Source organism: Panthera tigris, chromosome B4 (assembly GCF_018350195.1).
Source record: "Panthera tigris isolate Pti1 chromosome B4, P.tigris_Pti1_mat1.1, whole genome shotgun sequence".
NCBI classification, from domain to species: Eukaryota; Metazoa; Chordata; class Mammalia; order Carnivora; family Felidae; genus Panthera; species Panthera tigris.
The window spans coordinates 121,048,848-121,073,653 of NC_056666.1; the positions used below are offsets into that span (position 1 = coordinate 121,048,848).

At 40.3% G+C, this 24,806-nt stretch overlaps 1 protein-coding gene across 2 annotated transcripts in view; it reads right to left on the minus strand.

The window, feature by feature from the left end:
- Positions 1-24,806, minus strand: part of GNPTAB (N-acetylglucosamine-1-phosphate transferase subunits alpha and beta) — a 72,745-nt gene that overhangs the window by 42,384 nt on the left and 5,555 nt on the right. For both annotated transcript variants that reach the window (XM_042993013.1, XM_042993014.1), the window contains exon 2: positions 6,271-6,356. In XM_042993013.1, the coding sequence (XP_042848947.1) occupies positions 6,271-6,356 (86 nt within the window). The remainder of the gene's footprint in view (positions 1-6,270; positions 6,357-24,806) is intronic.

Sequence of the window (24,806 nt, forward strand, 5' to 3'; positions counted from 1 at the left end):
TACTGCTGAAGTTTTTCCTTATTAATCTTTTCCTCAAAATAAGGAGTGAGGCAGGCATCTAATTCTTGAGTATCCCACCTAACCCTCATGTTTGTGTTCTGTTCAGGTTTTAACCCTGCTGAAAGCTCTCTTCCCCTTTCTTTTACCAACTTAACCAAATCCTCCCCATCTTTCAGGTCTACTTCAGATCTATAATATAGTAGTTCATTATGACTCATAGGCAGGTGGCATTTCAGCAAAGACGTGAAAGAGAGGAAGCAAGCCATGTGAGTAACTAGGGGAAGAATGGTCCAGAGAATGGGAACACCATGTGCAAATGTTCTGAGGCAGACACCCAACAGGCACAGTCAAGGAACTAGAGGCCAGTGTGTCACAGACAAGGGGAGCAAGAGGTAGAGCATAAGAGAAGATGAGGGTCAAAGAGGAACCAGGGACCCAGAGCTTCACAGGAAATCAGGAATCACCTCATACTCAGGCATATGTGACAGCTGAGCATCTACCAACCCTCCTGTTAATGTTCACCACTGTCTGCAGAATAAAATCTAAACTCCTCCATAATGTGCCCCTTGTGCTCTAGACACTCCAATTGCTTACCCAAGCAGGTAAGACTTGCAAGCTTTTGCACCTTTGAACATGCCTCTCCCACTGTCTAAAATATCCTCCTTCCCCAATTGCCCTCTTCCCTCGCCTCCCACAAAGAGAATGTACTGCTTACCACACAGTTTCCATTGTACTCTGTACTCTAAGGAACTCTTAGCATACTATGTTGTACTAGTTTTTATGCATGTCTATCTTCCACTAGATGGAGTATCTCTAGGGCAGAAATGGTACTATGCATTCTGTGCTCTGCTTCAATTACTTCCTCTCTTTCCCATATCTTCAGACTCTCTCTCCTCACCATAAGTAACAGTACACAAAACCTTCCTCAGCTAGGTTTTTTAATCGCATTTATTATACCAGTGGTTCTCAAATGTTAGCAGGCAACAGAATCACCTTCGGGCTTGTAAAAACAGATAGCTGGGCTCCATCCCCAGAGTTTCTGACTCATTAGGTCTGGAGTGGGGCCTGAGAACTCACATTTCTAACAAGATCCCAGGTAATGCCAATGCTGCCAGTCCAGAAATCTGAGAAATAATGATTTATATGCAGGTTGTAGTTCACATTTTTAAGTTAAAAAAAAAAAAAAGCTCCCCCCCCCCCCCAAAATGCCAATTCTATATGAGGTCAGTGAGTTTCTCTTGTTCATCACAAGATGCTTAAAAATAGGGCCTGGTACATGAATGGGATTTAACATATACTCATTGGCTAAATTAAAACTCTAAGTTCATTCCCTCAACATATAAATCAGTCTTTTGTGGAAGGAAGGAAGGAAGGAAGGAAGGAAGGAAGGTCGGTCTTGTATTCCCACATCTAAATTATCCAAGGTCATCTCACTCTCAATTTCTCAGACTAAAAATTAATTTGAAAAAACTGCTTAGATGACATATTTTTTAAACTTTTTTTTTTTTTTAAAGAATTGCACTTTCCAAAGCTATCCTGTAAAAGTAATCACCTGCTATTAAAGATCTTTTAATAGAATCAAGAGATATCCATACATGTTCATTTGGGGAAATAATTAAGTATAAAATGGATTCATGTACTAGCTCTTCTAATAAGTTTGTATTACAAGATCAATTTAATTCTCTGGTGTTAAACTAACAAACTAAGGAGATCGTGTGATCTGCCCCAGGTCAGTGAGTCAGTTGTTTTTCTACTATTAGACATGGCCACAATGAGTTTGAGTCTTTATTTCTGACCACAAGACCACTATATCTAAGTTTCCAGATGAAAGAAAGCCTTTATCTTAGAGTTGAAGACTAAATAAGTCACCTGTGACTCAGAACCAAAGCCATGGTGACAGTAATACAGCTTTTATTTTAATCAGTTTGGTTTAAGTGAATACACAGGCACTATGACATGTAAAGGATACTACGAATGTAGTCCTTTGGTTCTACATTCTATAAAGTAGGTATGAAAACTCAGAACTTAAATGGTATCTTAGTGCCAAAGAGTTGGAAGAGATTTTACACTTAATCTAATACCTACATTTTAGAGACGACAAGACTAGGCCCAGACTGACTTAATGCCTTATAATTAGTAGTAGATAATTTACATATTCACTTGTTACTGACATATAGAATAGACCTTTCTTTTAAAAGGGGCACCTGGGTCGCTCAGTCGGTTAAGCATCCACTTTGGCTCAGGTCATGATTTTGCAGTTCATGAGTTCCAAGACCCACACTAGGCTCACTGTTGTCAGTGCAGAGACCTGCTTTAGATCCTGTCTCCCTCTCTCTCTGCCCCTTCCCCACTCATACTCTCTCTCTCAAAAATAAACATTAAAAAAAATTTTTTTTCAAATAACATTAAAAAGACTTGCAGAGAAACTGGCAAAATGATGAAAACTCCCTATAAACATTATGGTATTTTAAAATGTATTAGAACATGTGATATGTTATATATGATCTATTTACTTGTCATCTTCAAAATTAGGCAATTTTGAAATATCCTTATATAAAAACCAAACTATATTTTAATGCAATCTAAAATTAGGAGGAGAAATATTTAACACCCATACACAAAATTTTTCAGAAAGAGAACAAGAATGGTTGATTAAAACCGCTGACCTCAATATCTGGATTTTCTAAAGCTACTTTTCCTTCTAAAATTTGGATGCTCCTTCAGGGCAGGGATTCATGCAACTGCACCATCAGCACCTAGCACAGCATAAAGCACAGTAGGTTGATAAATATTTGATTTTAAAAAGACAATCCATTTTGAGCTTTTCTTAGGAAAATCAGCTAAAATGAAAATGAAGAAGTAGGAAAATTGTATTTCATCAAGAATCTGTAGTATTCTCCGTAGTCACCAGACCTGCAGCTTCGGTACCACCAGTGAACTTGTTAGAAATGGAAATTCTGTGAGCGCCTGTGAGACCTCCAGACGCAGAAGCTCTGGGGGTGGGGGAAACTGTATCTTCTCAAGCCTTCCATGGCATTCTGCTGCACACTAAGGTTTTAAGAACTGCTATGTGAGAGAAATGGTTCTCTACCAACTTTTTACTCTCCAGACCCTTTACACTTAAAAATTAAGGATCCCCAAAAACTTTTGTTTATAGATTGTAACTATTCACATTTGCCATATTTGAAAATGAAACACTATAAAAATACTTAATTCATCTTAAAATGTTAACATGAATAACTTTTTTAATGAAAATAATACTCTCCCAAACAATAAAAAAAACAGTGAGAAGAGAGGCATTGTTTCACTTTTCTGCCAATCTCTTTAATGACTTAGTAGAAAAGAACAAGCACCTTGGATCTTCTGTCTGCAATCTGTTCCCACGTGTTGTTTTGGCTGAAGTGTATAAAGAAAACCCAGGCTCACACAGATAATGTAGCTGGAAAGGGGAGTTGTATTTTAATAGCCTTTTCAGGTAACAGCAGGTTTTCTTCTTTGATCCTACCAAAATAAGTGGTAGCTGCTTAAAAATTCGTTGCAGTGTGGAATGTGAAGCCACATTAAAGAACTTTTTGTGCTTTCACACCAAAATCCATTGGTCTTTCTTACACTTTGAATGACTTTTTTACCCATGCAAGATTTTGTAAACACCTGTAAGGATCCTGTAACAATGTATCGGTTATCTGGAAAATAACAGCTTACTGAGTTATACACATCTGCCAAATGGTGACATATTTCCTTAATTTTCCTATATAATATTAATGAATGTGATTTTTGTGGACAATGCCACATATCTATCTAATCAGAGAAGTCTTTATGATATGTGAACTGTTAAGCTCACAGTGATAGAAACAAGTTTTCCCAAATTCTAATTTACATTTGAAAGCTCAAATTTTATCATTGGCAACGGATACTAATTGGCAACGGATACTATTATTCATTTTCCTTTAAGAGACAGAATTGCTTTATTCACTGTCAAGAAAACATCTGTCAAATGACCATTGTGAGTAATCACACTGTCATCTGTCCTTTCAAGTTATGACAGTGGTGTCCCATGAAACAGAAGGGCTGGTCTAGGTTGCAACTCAACCACACCAGGGTTTCCTCAAGACAATCACCATACGGTCAGGTGCACTTCATCACACGGAACATTAAAAAGATGTGTGGCCAAAGGGTCAAGATATAACCAAATGAATAACTTTTAGTGCTTCAACAAGAACATTTTTAAGTGAAACTAACCTTTATCTGACCCCTGCAAATATAGGGTGGTGAAGAATACAGTGATTCATGCTAAGGTCTGGCGATCTTACCCAGCACTGCTTTTACACCACCAGTGCAAATGTCAGCACAGTACAAAAGGCAAGTAACACCTTAGAACTCTTATAAAAAATAGTTTGGATTTTGCAGAACCCTAGAGTCTTTGAAAACTATCTTTAAGAGATCCTAAGAGAAAAGCCTCGAGTTTCCCTACTTCACTAATTACTTGCTTACAAGCCATTCTCCCTACCACACTATGAAATTCTTTACCACAGATAGTTATATATCAGTGTCTAAAACAGAGTAAGGCTTAAAGATTCCTTTTCTGTTAAAGGAGCAAATTGAGGGATGTCATTCACACATAGGGCACTGAGCAAAGAGTAAAGCTTTAGTCAATTCAAAGAATCTCATAGCCCTTCCTCCCTAAGATGGTCAGGACTATAACAGTGCACACATCTAATTAGCACACTAATTTAAAAAAAACACTTATTTGACAGAAACCACATAGGGACTCATAAAAAGTGAACAGAGGGACAAGGAAGTACTTCTAAGCAGGGAGCAAGGGCTCCAGAGGAATTGGTGATGCAGTCTACAGATCCTCAGATAACTCTGAAGGTGAGCCAACCGACATCAAATGTAGTTATTTGCAGTTTCGTTAGGTTTTCCGGTTCAGTGAGAGCAGAGGGAAAGATTTATGAGAACTATCCTCAGGGGAAAATGGACAGTCAGGATCCAGGGAGGTTTGTGGTTATGGCCTCTGACATTTAGACTCTGGTCTAATGAGGTTAACTACCCCTGTTAGCTACCCCACATTTGTTCTGGTCACCTACTGCTCTTAGCCCCATAACGACTGGCTATGCACCATTACAATGGAAAAGAGTCAATAGATACTGCATAAAATGAATAAAAAAGGAGAGAACTCCACTTATTGTTTTAAAGTTAGAATGATGATTACCAAAACAATCATTAACAAAAATTTGTTAACAGGGGCACCTGGGTGGCTTAGTCAGTTGAACATCCGACTCTTGATCTCATGGTTTGTGAGATCAAGCCCTGTGTCGGGCTCTGTGCTGACAGCATGAAACCTGCTTAAGATTCTCTCTCTGTCTCTCTCTCTCTCTGCCCCTTCCCCACTTTCTCTCTCTCAAAATGAATAAATAAACTTAAAAAAATCATTAACAACGGTTCCTCTGGATGAGGGGAAATTCAAAATGGAACAGAGAGGCTTAACTTTTTATTTTTATGTACTGTTTGAACTGTTTTCAACCACAAACATAAACTGCTTTTACGATATAAAACAACTTAAGCACTAATTTTATAGACAAAAACCAAAAAGAGCCTGTGCAAATCATTTTAGCTGCAGGAAGGGAAGGAAGATGTGGGGAAAGATTGAGTCCACTCTGAGGTCTGTCTTATGAAGGAGGAAAAAAATCTTGAAGGAAAAGGTTGAAGACAGCATCTAAGAGTGGCTGCACCAGGAAGCTTGGCCTTAAAGAGAAAAAGACCCAACCTGTAAGGCTTGCTCCTCCTCACAGTGAGGCAGCAAGATATGGTGACCACAGGGGTAGGTAGGGGGTCAATTCCAGTGGCTTCCACAGAATGGCTCTGGTTAACAGAGTGAAGTCAACAAGAATATGGGCCAGAGCTTGGAACAGAAGACTACTGGCCAGAGTAGCCAGCTAGTTTCCTCATCCTGCAGACAGATTGAATTACCTTTACCTCATAGAACTAGGGCAATAATAAAATGAGATCGTGTAACTCAAAGTACTCAATAAACCGCAAGGCAGGATTACTCTTTGGGAATCAGATTTTTCAACCATAAAATGTGAGGACAGACTACAAGGTTCCTTCAGATAGGAGTAGCCTTGAATAAGTTAAACCACATCTACACTTGGAAAGACCCCCCCCCCCCCCCCGCCTTTAACCTGAACTGTTACATTTAAAGCAAGAGTGAAATCGTGATTCATCCTCTAAGTCCAAAGAAGCTACTCTCCAAAACTGATTTCTTCTTACCGATTCTGAAAGGACTTTCCAGCAATATTGTCTCTGTAGGAATCAAACAAAACATGGTACTGATCTCGGCTCCATTCCAGAACCACCTAGGAAAAAAAAAAAAAAAAAAAAAAAGAATGTTTTCTCTGCATCAAATACTAAGAGTATATAACTTTCATTTCATTTCAATTTCATTAAAAATCACTAAAGGAACAGGTAAAGCAATTAAAATTCATCCATTCACCCAATGCCAACTCATGTATACCAGACACTGTGGTCGACCCAGATAAAAAAGCTACGCAGATATATATATAAAGTTATACAGATATATAAATAAAAGCTATAGTTACTGGCCTGTGGAAAGGGGAGGGAAATCAAAGAGATTTAAAAGGATGCAATATGAGAACTGGGTCTTCAAGAATGAGTTCACCAGGTAGGGAGAAAAGGACAGCATCACAAGAGCAGGTTCCGAGGCTGAGAAGCAGCAAGGATGAGTTGTTTCAGGGCAATGGTGCAGTTGGCTTTGGCTGCAGCAAAGTGGAGTAAGTGGAGAGAATGGGGCTGAGAAGGGAAATCAGGCCTTGACTGTGTTGTGCCCTGTGTGCCATGGGAAGCAGAGGCACTGAAGGATTTTCAAGCAAGCGACACGATCCATCCAAAACTTTGGAGACTCTCCTCAGAGCACAGAACAAAGCTAAAACAGAAGAAACTGACAAGATATGAAGCCTTACTATCTGTGAAGTTTCAGCTGATGACCTTGACGAAGAGTTCAGGAGAGAGCGGAAGTCTTTAGATCGGAGCTCCCTCATGTCTGCACTTGAAATCTAGAAGCCAACCCAATGTGCCCCATTTCTTCTTCATTCCCTTCACCACAAAGGAAGCGTCCTTCCTCCTTGCAAACATCACACCTCTGTCCACTTGCTCTGGATCTCATCAACTCATCTTAAGACCTTGCCTGCTCTCTCTTTTCCTCTCAACTGGCTTATTCCCGTCAGCATATTCCAGTAATCTCAGGAAAACCTTCCCTTCACTCCACACGCTCTGCCAGCTGGTCCCTCTGTTCCAAATTCTTTCAAGGGCAAATGTCTTTAGAAAGTCACCTCCTAGGCTCTATTCGCCCTTTAGCCTATTCCAATATCACTTCTGCCCTCACCACATCAGTGGTCTTACCAATGCCTCCATGTTGTCGAATCCAGTGACATTTTTTGCCATTTCTATCTTAGTTGGTAGTGGCTGCCCAGTTCCTCCTTATTGAACCACTTGGTTTTCCTCCCATCACTCTGGTGACTCCTTTTCAGTCTCCTTTGCCAGGTCATCTTCTTCTATCTGACCTTCAAGTGTGTCCTCTCACTCTATTCCTCTTCCTGGAATGTCCTCCTTTCTGCGAAGGCTTCTTCTGGCTTCCTTCCCACACTACAAATCCTAGGATGTGTGGCCCTGCTACACTCACATGACTACGGGGGAGCCCAGTCATTTAGATTCCATTCCAGCCAGCAGAGAGGAGAGATAGGGAATGAAATGCCCTTCCATTAAAGAAACTTCTTGGAAGGGGCACCTACCACTTCTGTTTTCACTGGCCAGAATGCAGTCACATGGCTACAGGAAAGACCTGTATGTGGCTACAGGAAAGACCTTGTGAACCCATGTGCCCAACTACAACTGAACATTTCTTTGCATGGTATTCAGGCTTTCAGCATCTGGCCTCTGCCTATCTTTATAGACTTACGTCACTGGGCTGTTTCATAAACACCATAAATACAACTAATAACCCTCCCATCACTCAAGGTACTGATTTAAAAACTTAGGGTCTAATGTGCCTTGTACTGGGTTTACAAAAAGAAATAAGGTAAGTTCCTTGACTTCAAGAAACTATAGCCAGTGCTTGATAGAAAAGTTTATTGCTGGCTACAAGTGCACTGAAGGAAGACACTTAAGACTTCCCTGAAGAAGCAATGTTAACAGTCTTAAAGGATGAACAGGAGTCTGACGGCAGTTCAGCTGGGGGACAGGGAGTATGTTACAGGGATCTGCTACCAGACTGAATGGGGCAGTGAAGAAGAAGAGAAGCAAAGGTGATTGCCAGGTTTCCAGTATTTCTACTATGAGTGACTGAAGAGACAATGGGACCACTAAATGACATGGGAGGAACAGGTATAGTGGGGATGAGAGCTGGTAGGATTCCCATTTTAGTCATGGCAGATTTGAGGCCGTATGTGCATACAACTGGCCTCTCCAACTGGACTGGAAATTCCAAGAGGCGGGGCAATGAGCTCTACTTTAGTATCATACATAGCACCAAACTATATAGCAGGCATATAGCTATAAAATGCCATCTTCCTTGCTAAATATAGAATACATATCTATTTTTAATAATATGATTGTATTGATTTGGATCAACTAATTGAGCTCAAACTGAGATGACTCTCCATCAATATCCCTATGTAGTTGCAAAAGGACAACCAGTATATCTATTATTTTTATAAAACAAACCACAAAAAATGAAGCTCAGTATCATTCCTCTTGGCTAGCAGGGCTACCTAGAAGATGGGAAGATAATATCAGAGAAAGCACACTTCACAAATGGCTGAAAAATTCTGACACGCTATGTGTTGACACAACGTGCCTTCCTTCATCAGATAAATTAATCTCACCATCTCCAAACCACTTTGGTGTATTAGAAAGAACAGCAGCAGCAAAAGGTCCTTATCTAATACACTGAGGAATGCTCCTATCAGCCCAGAGTTCTGCACACTATGCTCTCAGGGGAGATAGTAGGAATGCTGGGTTATGACTCGGGGGGTACAGGGTTTCATCCCAATTCTGTCACTTTTATGAGACCTTAAGCAAGTTCTCTGATCTGTTTAGGCTGTTTCTTCATCTCTTTTACATTTTGTGAAGTGGGTCTGACCAAACCATCCTTGAAATACCTTCCAGCCCTAAGAACATATGACAGAAGGAGGCACAGGGCTGTGTGACTGCAGTGTGACTGGCACGGTTTTTTCCCTGCACCCACAGGTCAACACCACTGGGACACTATGTCTCTTCTCTTCCTGTCTTCGGTCTCCTCTAGGTCTTTGGTCCCAGGACCTAACCATCAACATTGAAACCGGATTCTCTTCCATCTTAACCATTTCCCTTTTCTGCTTAATCCCAACCATCAACTACACTCTATTATGGAAATCTTGCCAAATTCTTTAAGTGAATGAGTAATGTGCTAATGGGGGATCAAAAAGGAGCCTTGTAAAATGAAATAAAAATCATCTAAGGGCTAGCATCAGATCATTTTCTTACACTATCAAGGATGGAAAAGAGTAGAAATTTGAATGGGCAATTACCAAATTATTTATTGTGGGGTAAGCTGTACAAATATAAACACCTTTCAAACAACAAAGAAGCCAAAACAGACTTAAGCTTGCAATCAGAACTTGTTTTCAGCCATTATTAGCAATAAACAAAAGACCAGAGGAAAAGGCTGGAGAAACACTATACTGTAAAATCAAGTCCATTTTCGTCCACAAAGCTTCCCTATATTTAGCCCAACCTGAATGCTTCCTTCTCAGAACTTTAACATTTGTCTCAACCGCTTACTTGGAAATCAATTACTCACTGCCCTTAGCATTGCTTGCCTTAGAATCCCTTAGCTTTTTTGTTATTTACCAACCCCCTCAAGGTAGCATCTTATCAGATCAATGGAGTTAGAAACCGCTTGAGGGTAAAGAACTACTTACAATTCTACTTATCAATTCATACCCAGCACAATTCATTATATACCATCTTTTTGTTCTTAAGTATTATCTGATTACAACAGGAGTGGCAGAAGACTGGATTTGGGGATAGGGGACACGGCCAGGGGAAGACCCTTCCAGTTCTTCTATTTAGTAGCCGTGTAACCTTGGGTGCTCAATTTCCTCAACTATGAACCAAGTACAAAGTGTATTTCATCAGTCTGCTGTGTCGCTGTAGGAGAACAGTGCTTCTCAAATGACGTGTGTAAACAAAAGGCATGAGGAAGGTATCAGGCATGTTAGAAATCTTGGGTAAAAAAAGCGTATCTTCCTGAACCATCATTTTTATAATGGTAAGACATTTAAAATATTGTATTGATAGTAATGCAAACATTTTATGGAGGAAATTGATGTGATTTTTACAGACAAAATGTTGGCCTTCAAAAAATTTCCTACTTAGCGTTTTGAGCAATCCCCACGTCCCCCACCCCCCAAATCTCCTCTCTACACTATTTTCTTCAGAGTATTTACTTTTTTCTGCTATTAAAAGTAGTTTGTTGTAAAAGTTAAGACACAAGGAACTAAAATAATATTTATTAAAATACTATATGAGCTCTGAAATACCATAAAAACAATGTATTATTAATAAAGTATTGTCAAAAATCATCTAAAGGTAGTTTCTTCTACTAGCTTACAATATTTATTACTTTTAAGACTCTATTTTAATAATCCTGGCATTCAAGGTATTCAAGATCAATTGTTGATCATTTTTCACAAATTGCAGCCAAGATTAGTCTTAACGATCACTGAGAAAGGGCACCTTCATGCGTTCACCAAGCACCATAATGCCAGGTGCTCCTCCCCACTGAATCCCTGCAACAAGGTACAGTAAGGTAGGCACTTCAATGGCTCATTTTCCAAAGAGAAGCTCCAGGCCACACAGCAATGTATGATGGGGCTGAGACGTGAATCAATCCAAGTCTGGAGTCCATGATCCTGTTTAGCTTTGCCCAGGCTCTCTCAGCCTCACCAGGCTGCCTCCTCTGTTGCTTACTTACACAGAGCTAGCTTTGTCAAACACACATTTATAAATGTGGTCATTCAACCAGTTCTGAAACTGGTATGTTTACCATCCTTAATTCAACGACCCAAATCTGTTTCCCATGCGTGTTTCTAAATGACCACAGTCACATAATAAATTTATGTTTTTCCCCAGGGTTTTTAGAATATCTAACAGTCCTTTAACTGGCGTGTACACACAAATACTAAAATTTTTAGATGATGAACTTTTTATTTTTATTTATTATTTTTTAATGTTTATTTATTTTTGAGAGAGAGACAGAGAGAGCAAGCAAGGGAGAGGCAGAAAAAGAGAGAGAGATGGAGACACAGAATCCGAAGCAGGCTCCAGGCTCTGAGCTGTCAGCACAGAGCCCCAACACGGGGTTCGAACTCACGAACCGTAAGATCATGACCTGAGCCGAAGTCAGATGCCTGACCGACTGAGCCACCCAGGCGCCCCAACTTTTTAGAGTTATAAAACTGATGCGTGCTTTGGTTGAAGATTTTTGTCACCACAGAACAAGTTCAAATGCATGCCTGTGGTGGAATAATAGTTAATGAGACATAAACTCCATAATCTTTTGTATCAGAGGAATTCCCCAGTTAAGGAAAACAGGAAGGTTATTATCCAGAAGAGAACTGGCATACAGTGCAATGATCATAAGATTTATATCAGACACATGAGTTTAAATCTGACACTTATCAATAAATGATCTAGGGCATTTGTCTACTCTCAATTTCTTCTTTTGTACAATGAGGGAATTAATGCCACCTATTTCACATGATCTGATGAGTAAATGAGATGTGCAGATCATACAGGGCTATACAACACCTCCACGCAAATTGTTCACCAGTTCTTGCTGCAATATAATTTACCTGTTTAAATATCTGTGTAAACTTCTGTGAGCAACTCAAAGCCACGAACTTGATCTCTTTATAATTTTTTTCACAGAACCTTGCTCAGTGCCTCACATAAAACCAATAAACATTCTGGAATGAATAAATATGGCTACTAGTTTTACAAGGCAAACATCCTAGAACAGTTTACATGACATGGTGTCACTCCAGCACTTTCTGCTTTCAGATTTCATTCCAGGATACTCAAGGTAAAAGCTAAAGGCTAGAGTTAATAAAGAGACAACACTAGGCTAGGTACACAAGGGTATAAAACTCTCTGTAAAAGCAAATATCCCTTCCTCAATTTTTCAAGCATAGAAATGTGACCTGTTACTCTGTAAAACTTAAAATGTAGGGGCTCTCCAACCTCAAGCAGTAAGAACCCTTTGTAACACTGACAGAGCTTTTCACATATCAATAATGATACTAGAAGTTTATAATATTCTAAAAAAAGAAGTTTATAATATTCCTGGATTACATGTTCTTCATAGTTTGTGAAAAAAATTTATTTTTGTTCATTAAAAGGTAGTAAAAGAGAGACAAGATATTCTAAGTTTTATCTTTTCTACTAACCCTCCTCTCCTCCTTGATAGCAATCAGGAAGTCAACCTGCTCATCACCATTCCGACTGCTATGAGAAAATACTACAGACTGGGTAGCTTGTAAACAACAGAAAGGTATTGCTCACAATTCTGGAGACTGGGAAGACTAGGATCAAGGCACCAGCAGACTGGGTGTCTGGTGAGAGCCTGCTTCCGGGTTCACAGACTGCCTTCTCCTTGTGTCACCTTCCATGGCAAGAGGGGTGAGGAAGTTCTCTGAGGTCTCTTTATAAGAGCATTAATGTCCACCCTCATGACCTCCCCACCACCCACTGTTAAAGGCCCCTCCTGCTAATACTATCACATTGAAGATAAGGCTTCAACAGTATAAATTTTGGAAGGACACAACCACTCAGTCTATAGCATTTTCCAATGCAAAGTGACTAAATTAAAAGATTAACCCATTTCTTATTAGGAGTTGAATGGTTGTTAAAACTGGGTGACTTCTCCCATTTCACACAGAGGAAATGACCCACACCCAAGACGTATGACCATTATCTACTCAAACATTAATTAAACTCAAGAACACTTTTCTAGACCATTTCTACATTCTTTGAATCCTTCACAGAATTAGACACACAACATATATTTGTTACACATTTTAAGGAGCACAAGATAGAAATCAGGCCTCTGACCTCAAAGAGTTGACATCCCTGTTAAGGACTAATACTTACATGAAATGATTTAGAAATATTTACTTATAAATAAATAACATTTAGGAATATTTCAGCTTTTAAATGAGTACAGATTAAAACAGATTACTGTCAGGGAAAATAACCAAAGACAGGGTTAATCATGGCAACTTAACAAAATCTCCTTTTCCTAGGAGCAAAAACTGAGATTTTTAAGGAAATGAAGGAGCAGACAGAAAAGGAGGACTGTTTGCCACAGGGATAGAAAGGTGGGCAACATCATGGAAGAAACCATATTAAAAGGCAGAATTAAAAATGTTAAACCTTTTGATAGTAGTTCACTGTAAAAATTTATATCTAAAGGGGAAAAAAAACCCTCCTACAACCACACTTAAATAAAATGAAAGAAAAAAAAAACCCTACCAAAGAGACTTTCAAAATGTATTCAAACTGACTTTCTGGGATATACGTAGGTTTACTTGTTTTACTGGTCAGAGTTTATAGAGTCACAGAATTGTATAGGATGGACTTTAAATCCAGTGCTCTACTCTGCAGCCAGTGTGTGAATCTCTGCTATAATGTCCTGGCAAACAGTTATTCTACCTATGAGTTTAGACCTGCACTGCCCAAAACCGTATGCACTAGCCACATATGGTTAATTTAAATTAAGACTAAATAAAATTAAATAAAAAGTTCAGTAACTTAGTCACACCAGCCACATTTCAAGCCCTCATTGGGTTAGTGGCTACCATATGGGACAGCTCAGAATTATAGAATACTTCCATCATGCACAAAGTTCTATTGGACAGTGTTGTGGCCATTCAATCCTTAAACAAGAGTCACACAAGAAGGCCCCAGTTTTGTGATTTTAGACAAGTCACTTAAACCTCTTTCAGTGCCAAATGTAAAATTTAAGTAATACCTTATTCTATAAGGGGTTGTTGCAAAAAACAAGTGAACAGATGTATATCTATATATTCTGACAACTACAAAGTACTATAGGAAATATATTAAGACTATGAAAACACATTGAATTTATTTACTCCCTCAAAGGGCTTAAGTCTGCTGGGGAGACAAATATGATACAAATAATTGTAATATATCACATGAAAAATGTAACCAAAATATGATTGAAAGTATAGTCGAACCTGGTAAACATTTCCATTATAACTATTAAACCAGCGGCACCTGGGTGGGTGTGGCTCAGTCGGTTAAGCATCTGACTTAGGCTCAGGTCATGATCTCACGGTTCTTGAGTTTGAGCCCCATGTCAGGCTCTGTGCTGACAGCTCAGAGCCTGGAGCCTGCTTTGGATTCTGTGTCTCCCTCTCTCTCTGCCCCTCTCTCCCTCCTTCTCTCTTTCTCTTTCTCAAAAATAAACACTAAAAAATTTTTTAAGAAAATCTATTAAACCAGAATCCCAAACTCATCAAATTAAGGTTTTTTTACTTTTTTTGGCAAAATTAAATAAAATTTTAATTTATATTAAAAAGTTTAGTAAAATGAGTAGTTTCACAAAGTATCTGCTTGTGATAATTACTGCACTCGCTTCCATCAACAAACAAATTTTATCTCATACTATTAGCTAGTTATAAACATTTTTAAAAACGTGACAAGAAGAGATCTCTTTTTATGAGTCTGAAGTACAGAAAAGTCATAAATAAGTTGAAAAGTATGTCATATATTTTTAAACAGCTGCAAGGCCATTTTAAAAACTGCTCCCTTCACGAGAGGCAATTAGCATCATGTATCAAAGGACCAAACAAAATGTCTTCTGTTCTGGCTAACGCCACTTCTAGATATACATGCCAAGAAAATCATCATAGATGTACCTAAAGACCTGAATAAATATGACAATGGCCATTATTACTTAAAAAATAAAACCTGGACACAGTAGTTTAACACTTAAACATAGGTAATCAGGAAAATAAATTATGGTACAGTCATACAAATATTATAAAGCTATTAAAAATCATATTTTCAAATAATTATAAAAATTAGTAACTTAATTCAGTCAATAAATACTATGTGGTACCATTCTAGACTCTGAGGACATAGCCATGGCCAAAACAAAGCAAACAACCTCATCAAAGGATAAAATGTTTGATAAAATATCATGTGAAAAAGCAACAATCAAAACTAATCAATCTGAAGCATGATTTCAGCAAAATGGCAGAGTAAGCAAATCCAATCTCCCCCCTACCCCCGAAACACTGAAAAACAAGCAGACGTTGCCAGGACGAGTAAAGAAATATTATATGAAATGTCCATGATATAAAATATTCAGAACAGGCAAATCCATACAGACAGAAATCAGAGGTTACCAGGTCCCTATTACTGCTTAATAGTTACAGAGTTTGTTAGGGGTGACGAAAAAGTTTTGGAAATAGATAGTGGTGATGATTGCACAACAATGAAAATGTAATTAATGCCACTGAGTTGTACACTTAAAAACCGTTAAAATGGTAAATGTTGTTATTTGTGTTTTGCGACAATAATTCAAAAGAAGAACAGTCACTACAATACTCCCTACAAGAGTAATAAAGGAATGTTATGAATAACCCTAAGACTACAGGTCTGACAACTTAACTGAAATGGACCAATTCCTTGAAAGACACAATCTACCAAAGCTCAAACAAGAAACAGATAACGTGAATAGGCATATACCTATAAAAGAATATGACTCAATAATTAATAACTTTCCAAAACAAAGCACCAGGCCCAAAGAGGTTCACAAGTGATTTCTACCAAACACTTAAGGAAGAAATTATACCAATTCTCTACAATCTTTTCCAGAGAACAGAAGGAGAGGGAACACTTCCTAACTCATCCTATGAAGAAAAATATTACAAATAATATTTCTCATGAACATAGATATAAAAATCCTCAATAAAATACTATCAAATCAAACCCAACAATGTACAGAAAGAATTATATACCACAACCAAATGGGATATATTCTAGATATGAATTTTTGAACCCTCGTTCAACATTCTAAAATAGTTAATGTAACCCATCACATCGATAGGCAAAAGAAAAATCATATGATCATAATAGGTGCAGAAAAAAGCATTTGACAAAACCCAATACCTATTTTTGATTTAAAAAAATGTCAGCAAATAGACTGAATAGGCATCTTAGGCTCCCCGCCCTGCATCACGAGAGACCCGAGTGGTGGATGGCAGTTGTCACCCTGTCATGGGTAGACAATTCTACCAGTAATGGATTGATTCTGTGTCTCCCTCTCTCTCTGACCCTTCCCCGTTCATGCTGTCTCTCCCTGTCTCAAAAATAAATAAACGTTAAAAAAAAAAAAAATTAAAAAAAAAAATGTCAGCAAACTAGGAATAGAGGGAAAATTCTTCAATTTAAAAATAATATTTACAAAAGACCTACAGTTAACATTACACTTGATGGTGAGAAACACAAAGCTTCCCCACTAAGATCAGGAACAAGGCAAGGATATCACCCCTCACCACTGCTTTTCAACAACATATTGAAGTCCTAAATAATGCAATAATGCAAGAAAAGGAAATGAAAGGTATATAGATTGAGAAGGAAGAAGTAATACTGTCTTTGTTGACAGATGACATGACTGTCTAGAAAATCCTACAGAACTGACCAAAAAAAAAATCTTCTGAAACTAATAAACAATTAGTTACAGGATACAAGGTTGCAGCACACAAAATTAATATACAAAAATCTATTGTTTTCCTATATAACAGCAATGAACTAAATGACATTTTGGGAAAGGCATAACTATATACACAGTTTTAAAAAGTTTTAAAAATCACTGATTGCCAGTGGAGAAGAAAGCAAGCACTAGGCATGGTGCAGGGCAAGGGCATTATCAGGGCAATGAAACTATTCTGTGTGATAGTGAAATGGCAGATACATGATATGACAGTACAACACAAAGAATGAATCCTAATGTAATGGAACCCTAATGTTCAATTTATTTTTAGTTAATAAAAATCTATCGGGGTGCCTGGGTAACTCAGTCAGTTAAGCATCCAAATCTTTCAGTTCAGGTCCTAATCTCACGGTTTGCAGGATTAAGCCCCACGTTGCACTCTGTAGACCACTTGGGATCCTCTCTCTCTCTCAAAATAAATAAATTTTTCAAAATGTATCTATGTTGGTTTATCAATTATAAAAATGCACCACACTGATGCAAAGTGTTAAAAATGGGATAATACGCTGGGGGAGAGGAGGTATGTGGGAAATCTCTGCACTTTTCATGCAATTTTTTCTGTAAACCTAAAGCTGCTATAGAAAATAAATCCTATTGGGGGTGCTTGAATGGCTCAGTCAGTTGGGCATCAGACTTCAGCTCAGGTCATGATCTCACGGTTCCGTGAGTTCCAGCCCCACATGGGGCTCTGTGCTGACGGCTCAGAGCCTGAAGCCTACTTCGGATTCTGTGTCTCCCTCTCTCTCTGCCCTTCCCCTGCTTACGCTCTGTCTCACTCTCAAAAAAAAAAAAAAAAAAAAAAAAAATTAAAAAAATTTAAAAAAAAAAAAGAAAAGAAAACCTATTAAATTATCATGATGTTTAATTTTATGTGTCAATTTGACTAGGCCAGAGGATGTCCAGATATTTGATCAAACATTATTTGGGCATGTCATTGAGGGTGTTTCTGGATAAACTAACATTTGAATGAACAGACTGATTCAAATCAGTTGAATTTTATTTAGGCATCAGTTGAAGGCCTAAATAAAATTAAAAAGCTGAGTAAGAGAAAACTGCTTCTGACCTGTTTTGAGCTGAACGCCAGTCTTTTCCTGCCTTCGGATTCGAACTGAAACATCAGCTCTTCCTCAGTCTAACGCCTGCCAATTTTACGACTGGAATTATACTATCAGCTTTCCTGGTTTTCAAGCTTTTGGACTCAGACTAGAACTACACCATTGGCTCTCCTGGGTCTCTAGCCTTGCTAAATGCAGATCTTGGAGACTTGTCAGCCTCCACAATCCTGTGAGCCAATTCTAAATAATAAATCTATTTCCATACACACACAGACATACATCCTACTGATTCCGTTTCTCTGAAGAACCCTAATATAAGTACACATGTATATCATCTAAACCTATATACTTTCCATTAAGGTTGAATTTAGAAACTGATCACTGCAGGTGACCTTACTATATTTAGATACTAGGACAAAGTATTTCTGCACTCTACTTCTTGGTGCCAGGCTCTATTCTAGGAGCTGAGGATACAGTGGTAAATAAGACAGAAAGGTTGGATAAGACAGAAACCCTGTTCCCAGAGCTTACATTTTGGTGGAGAGAGATAAGACATTAAATATACAAATACACACACACTTTCAGACTAAGTACTATTTAAAAAAGAAAAGGGGGACTATCATAAGGAATGAGCTGGTGAAAGAGGCTACTGTAGGCTGGGTGGTAGGGAGGGCCCATCTGAGAAGGTGCTACTGAGCTGAGACCTGTAAGACAAGAAGGAGCCCGTCACATGATGGTCTGGAGGCAGTCCTCTCCAGGCTAATGGGACAATAACGCAAAGGTCCTAAGGCAGAAACAAATTTGATGGGTTTAGGGAATAAAAAGACAGTGAATACACCAGATCTAAGTCTAAACCTCAGAAAGGTCTGCCAAGTATCCATCTGATTTTTTGTGCCCTTACCACTGTCTTGAGAAGAACACACCTAGGCTGGCCCACTGGTCCCAGGAGGAGGAAGGAAAGTGGAGCAGAGCCCACCAAATCCAACCCAGATCAGCCAGCTCCCATTTGTCCTGCACATCAAGGGAATGTTCTTTTAAGCCAGGGGATCAGCAAAATTTTTTCTATAAAGGGCCAAATAATAATCATCTGCGTGGCCCCTACTTTCTTCAGGATGAATCCATATTCTTTCCCATCACTCAACAGGCAAGTCCTAACCTGGAGGCTACTGCCTCTCCAGCTTCAACTCCCAGTGTGCTGCAGCCCTTCAGAACTTCTTTTGTTCCTGCAAGATGATAATGCCTCTCAAACCAGTGCCTTTACACCGAGGGCATCTTTTGCTTTTGAAAAAGGGGGTCGGGGGAGTTCCCCTTTCTTCCCTCAGCCATCTCCTTCAACATCAAATTCAGATGTCACTCTTATGTCTGAGAAACACCCATTCCTATTTCTTCAACTTAATCTGTCTATCTGCTTGCCCATCTCCCTGTCTAGAGCGAGTTCCTCAAGAGTAGAAAGAAACTGAACCATCTTTGTGTCTCTAGTAAGCAGAAGAGTACCTGGCCCAGAGCAAACACTTCCATAAATCTCTGTCGAATAATCAGCTTCAAAAAATTTGGCTTTATCCAATTTGGAATTAATCACAGATAGAAATGAAGTTAATGGAACGAGGTAATGAAGGGGATGGGGAGGTATATCCAGTGGGAAAAATAAACTAGAACCTAAAAGAAGAAACAATTTTAGGAAGCAATTTTAAAGTGGGCAATATCCCTGCACAAGTGTGACTTAGTCTATAACATTTTTGAAAGATCACTTTTTTTTCCTGCTTAATTTAGTGCAAAGTATGAATCACACATAGGCTGACTAATCACCTGCTAAAGATACTGCATGTGGATCACAAGACTGGAACGATCAATCTAAAGGACAATGAGAGATATTAAAAGATATGCATAACTCATCACTGCTACACTTGATAGTTACATTTTAGGAGGAACCAGAGTAACATGCATTATCGTAAAGCACAGCTGTATTAAATTAATGCACTTGCTCCCTCTGTTTTCATATTAACCATAATAAAGAAATTGTGAACCTTTCTGCTCTGTCCCTAAGGATTAATATACTCTTCAATGGGACCTTGGGCACCAGACCAGAAGGTAGGTCTCCCGCTGCTCTCTTCATTGAGCCTCGTGGCCAAGGGAAGAACAATCCTGGGATGGGACACGTGGCATTTACTGACCACCTTGTACCAGGCACTGTGCAAGGTGCCTGATAAACGTTAGGCATGTCATTTAAACCATCCTTCCTAAGGCTCGATCACAATCACTGAGTAAAAATAAAATTTTATAAGTATTCATTCAACAAAGCACCTATTCATTCTCGTAGCCTCTATAGATAGCATCTGGGAGAGATGAACTTGTCTACCTTGCTCACTTTTGTATCCCAACATGGCAGCAGAGTATCTGGCACATAATGCAACATAAAGACCAGACAATTTTGCCTCCTAAATCTCTCCAATCTGTCCACTTCTCTTAACATACCCTTCTACCAGCCTTATCCAAGGCTCCTAAGTGCCCTGCAGCCATTCTTGCTCTCCCTCTAATCCGGGTTTTTCCACTTTGGCAGTATTGACATTTAGGACCTGGAAACACGTTGTTTGGGGGGCTATACTGTGCACTGCAAGAAGTTCAGCAGCATCCTTGGCCTCCACCCACTACATGCCAGTACATAATAATCTTGAATGGCATCTGACTGTTCTTAGAACACCCAAATCCTGAACACCTAATCTTCCCAAGTGTTGGGAAGAGGGTGCCACCAACTGTACCAGTGTTCCCCAGATCCTCGCTTTCTCTTGCTCTCTAACCTCCAGCTACTTAGGCCTCAATTCACCTTCTCAAACGTACCCCAACTTCAAGCCCTTCACATTGTTTCCAGGGCCTGAGCACTACTGATACTTGGGGCTGGATAATCTTTGTAGTGGGGCTGGCCTGTGCACTGTAGGATGTTTAACAGAATTGCTGGCCTCCACCCACTGAATGCCAGTAGCACCAACCCCACTCTACACCCCATCTGTGACAACCTAAAATGTTTCCAGACATTGCCAAATGCCTCTGGGGGAAAAATCGTCTCTGGCTAAGAACCGATGGCCTAGAACAGACCTGCCCACCTCTGTCCTCTGCCTCAGCAATTTTGACCCTTCAAAGTGGAGCTCAAATTGCATCGAGAAAGCCTCTCCTGACCCAGGAACCAGACTAGACACTGCTGGTCTCTCCCACAACACCCTCTCATGGTTATAGCCTTTCTCACAACTGTCATTAAGAAGCATTTAATGTCTGACTGTACAACCAGAATATAAACTGGTCCTCTGCTGGAATCTGTCTGCTCTGTTCACTCTCCATGCCCAGGGGCCCGGCACTGTGCTCAAAGAATTTACTGACTGAATGAATGAATGATTCTGGTGTTCTGCTGGGGCGCAGGGACTGCAAGATAAGAAAGGCAATGTCTTTGTGCTGAGGATGCTGAGTACAGAAATGGCAAATAGGTTTCATCTCCAGGGCAAACTTGATTGAGTTTTCAATCAATTGTAAGTTGAGAAAATCTAAGTTTCTTCTGAGGCACCAAAAGACCAGATGCCTCGTCCCAAAATGAAGAGTTGAAACAAGAGGCAGTTTCTGGAGGAGATGGTTGAAAACTTATCCAAATTGTGGTAGAAGGGTACAGGTTAGGAAGCTGCTGGCATTCTGCACTCCATTCCACCTTATCTAAAGAGGACAGGTGGAAAATCTTTCCATTCAAGATTCCATTCCAAGCAGGAAAAGGGCTCAGTGAGACCGCCAAGATAGCCCATTACAGATCCCTGCGATTGGGAGGATGCCACATCCAACTCACACCTGAGAAATAGAAGGGCTGGCCGGCTACCTGCACTGAGGGCAAGGAAGAGGTTGCTGCTATGCTGGAGCCAGCCCACCCTCCCTCACTTCGAGCTGACAGGGTTCAGGATATGCTACCCCCAAATATGGCACATTGGCTTATTGAGTATTTCAAGCTGAAGGGATCTGAGAAGCAGCAGGTGCAGGAAGGGTTTTCTGACCTTCCCCTGAAGCAGGTCATCAGACCCTCTGTGAGAAATGCCTTACCTACAACTGGAGGAAAGGAGCATCCTTATCTCGGAAGAACAAGTGATGCCAAAAGGAACCTGAATGAACAGGCCTCGTGTTTCCCCAGCCTACTACACTTAGCTCATACTCATTTCTCTCCTATCACGTTTTTCCCAAACTCTCCACTCTTCATCAAACCTGCAATAAAAATACTAAGCTTTAACTGCTTCTTTGGGTCTTTATTTCCTTATGAAGGCTCCCACAACATGTAATACTTATATTAAACAAACCTGTATGCTTTTCTCTTATCAACCTGTCTTTAGTTACAGGGGCCCTAGCCAAGAACTTTAGAAGAGCAGAGGAAAAAGATAAATTCCTCCCCTACAAAGCAAAGCATGTGGGTTTCCATGCACCAGATGAGTGCCATGCACAAGAGAATACCTGCAGAGGGGCTCCTGGGTGGCTCAGTCAGTTAAGCGTCTGACTTCAGCTCAGGTCATGATCTCACAGTTCGTGGTTCGAGCCCCACGTCGGGCTCTGTGCTGGAAGCTTGGAGCCTGAAGCCTGCTTCATATTCTGTGTTTCCCTCTCTCTCTGCCCCTCACCCACTCATGTTCTATCTACCCTTTCTCTCAAAAATAAATAAACATTTAAAAAATTAAAAAAAAAAAAAAAAGAGAGAGAGAATACCTGCAGAGGGTCAACTTAGTTCAGGTCCAGGGCCCCCCAAAAGAAAAGGACAGACACTGAGATGAGAGGCTTACGATGGCATCAGACTCCTAAGAACCAAGGAAGGCATAAGCAACCAGCCACAATGAAGACGCATTTGCTCTCATCAGAGTTAAAGCCAGTCATGGCTCTGAGGGTGTGGTCTCTGAAGGAGTGCGTTGAAAGCACTCAAGAGGGAACAAGTTTTGACACCTGGAAATTCCAGAGCTCTGGCACCTGTTTTGGAAGGACCTTCCTGCCCTCACTTCCTTTCCTTCTTCTAGGTGCTCCAACCTCTTAGGGTGCTGACCCCTAAGAGGGGCCAGAAACAGGCTATGGAGAAAGAGAAGCACCAGATGAGGAAAGAGAAAAGCATCCCACTGTGCCTCATCTTCCTTCCTCAATTGCAGACTTTCTGCCTAGAGCTTTCTGTCAAAGGGAGACAAAGCTGCCAGAGCCAGGGAGGTAAGAGGCTATGAATTCAGCAGACTCAAAGTTGCTGAAATGACATTATGTTTTATAACCTGAAGTGACCACAAGACTTTTGGTTACCTAGAGTGACAAGAGAAGGCTTAGGCCCACCCGAGTTTTCGCCCAGAAGCAGAGGCAGAACCAACCCTACAAGTTAATATAAAGGGCCAGCGGGAGACAAAAATGAAGATACTTGCTACACATCAGTTGTGCTCATTCAACATGACAACTGCTACACACCCATCTCGCAGTTGTGAGTTCAAGCCACACGTTGAGTTAGAGATTACCTTTAAAAAAATCAAATCTTTTTATTTTTTATTTATTTTTTAATGTTTTTTATTTATTTTTGACAGAGAGAGAGAGAGAGAGAGAGAGAGAGAGAGAGACAGAGCATGAACGGGGGAGGGTCAGAGAGAGGGGGAGACATAGAATCCAAAGCAGGCTCCAGGCTCCAAGCCATCAGCACAGAGCCCGACGCGGGGCTCGAACTCACAGACCATGAGATCATGACCTGAGCCGAAGTCGGACGCTCAACTGACTGAGCCACCCAGGCGCCCCAAAAAAATCAAATCTTTTTAAAAAAGGGAAACAACTTTTACATCTTTTAGAAGAAGGTAAAGGGCTAAGAGCTATCATAGTCACAAGGTCAACATTAAATGCCCAAGAAAGGAAATGGGCTTTGGCTCGAGGCAGTGTCTAGGCCACCTGTTGCTCCGGCCCTTCGCTTGATAACAACCTCATGATTTCCCTCTGGGGAAGCCCCTCAGTTCACGTGGTTCATTTAAGGCTGACTATGCCACCCACAACCCTCACTCTGGGGGTGATTCAGATGGTTAACAAGGGCATAGCAAGGGCACTCATTCTGTGGCTGGGCAGGCCACCCTGGACCTAGCTGGCACTAACGAGAATGAAACCCTCTTTTTGCTAGGGTTACTCAACTAGCAGACTAGAAGCTGGAGTTGCTGGCAGCAATCTCCTCCCATATGGGCAGCACTAGCCTGAGAACTAAACCAATAAAGCTGGAGAACAGGGACATAAATGAGATTCCTGATGACATCATGTGAGCACTTCTATCCAACCCAACCTCTCTGTGAGGGGGGATGGGCAGAGAGAGGGAGGGAGACAGAGAATCCCAAGAAGTCTGCACACAGCGCAGATCATGACCTGGGACAAACCAAGAGCCAGATGCTTAACTGACTGAGCCAGCCAGGTGCCCCCAAAACTACCTTTTTTCTTTTTTTAATGTTTATTTATTCGAGAGAGAGAGAGAGAGAGGGGGAGAGAGCGTGCGCACATGAAGGGGGAGGGGCAGAGTGAGGGAGAGAGGGACACAGAATCTGAAGCAGGCTCCAGGCTGTAAGCTGTCAGCACAGAGCCCAATGTGGGGCTTGAACTCACAAATCGTGAGATCATGACCTGAGCCTAAGTCTGATGCTTAACTGACTAAGCCACCCAGGCGCCCCTACCTTTTTCTTAAGGCAGGTCTGAGTCGGATTCTGTCTGAAGTGCTGCTAACAAACACCTGCAGCAATTTTAAACCACTAATAGCTCAAAAGGAAAGAGTTTGCCTCCTTGTAAAAAATTTCACCTTCCTCTAGGACGTTTCAACCCATAGTTTTCTTCCTTTCCTCTGATTTTCTAAGCAATTACTGTGTATCTATTCAGGCATTCAATCGCTCACT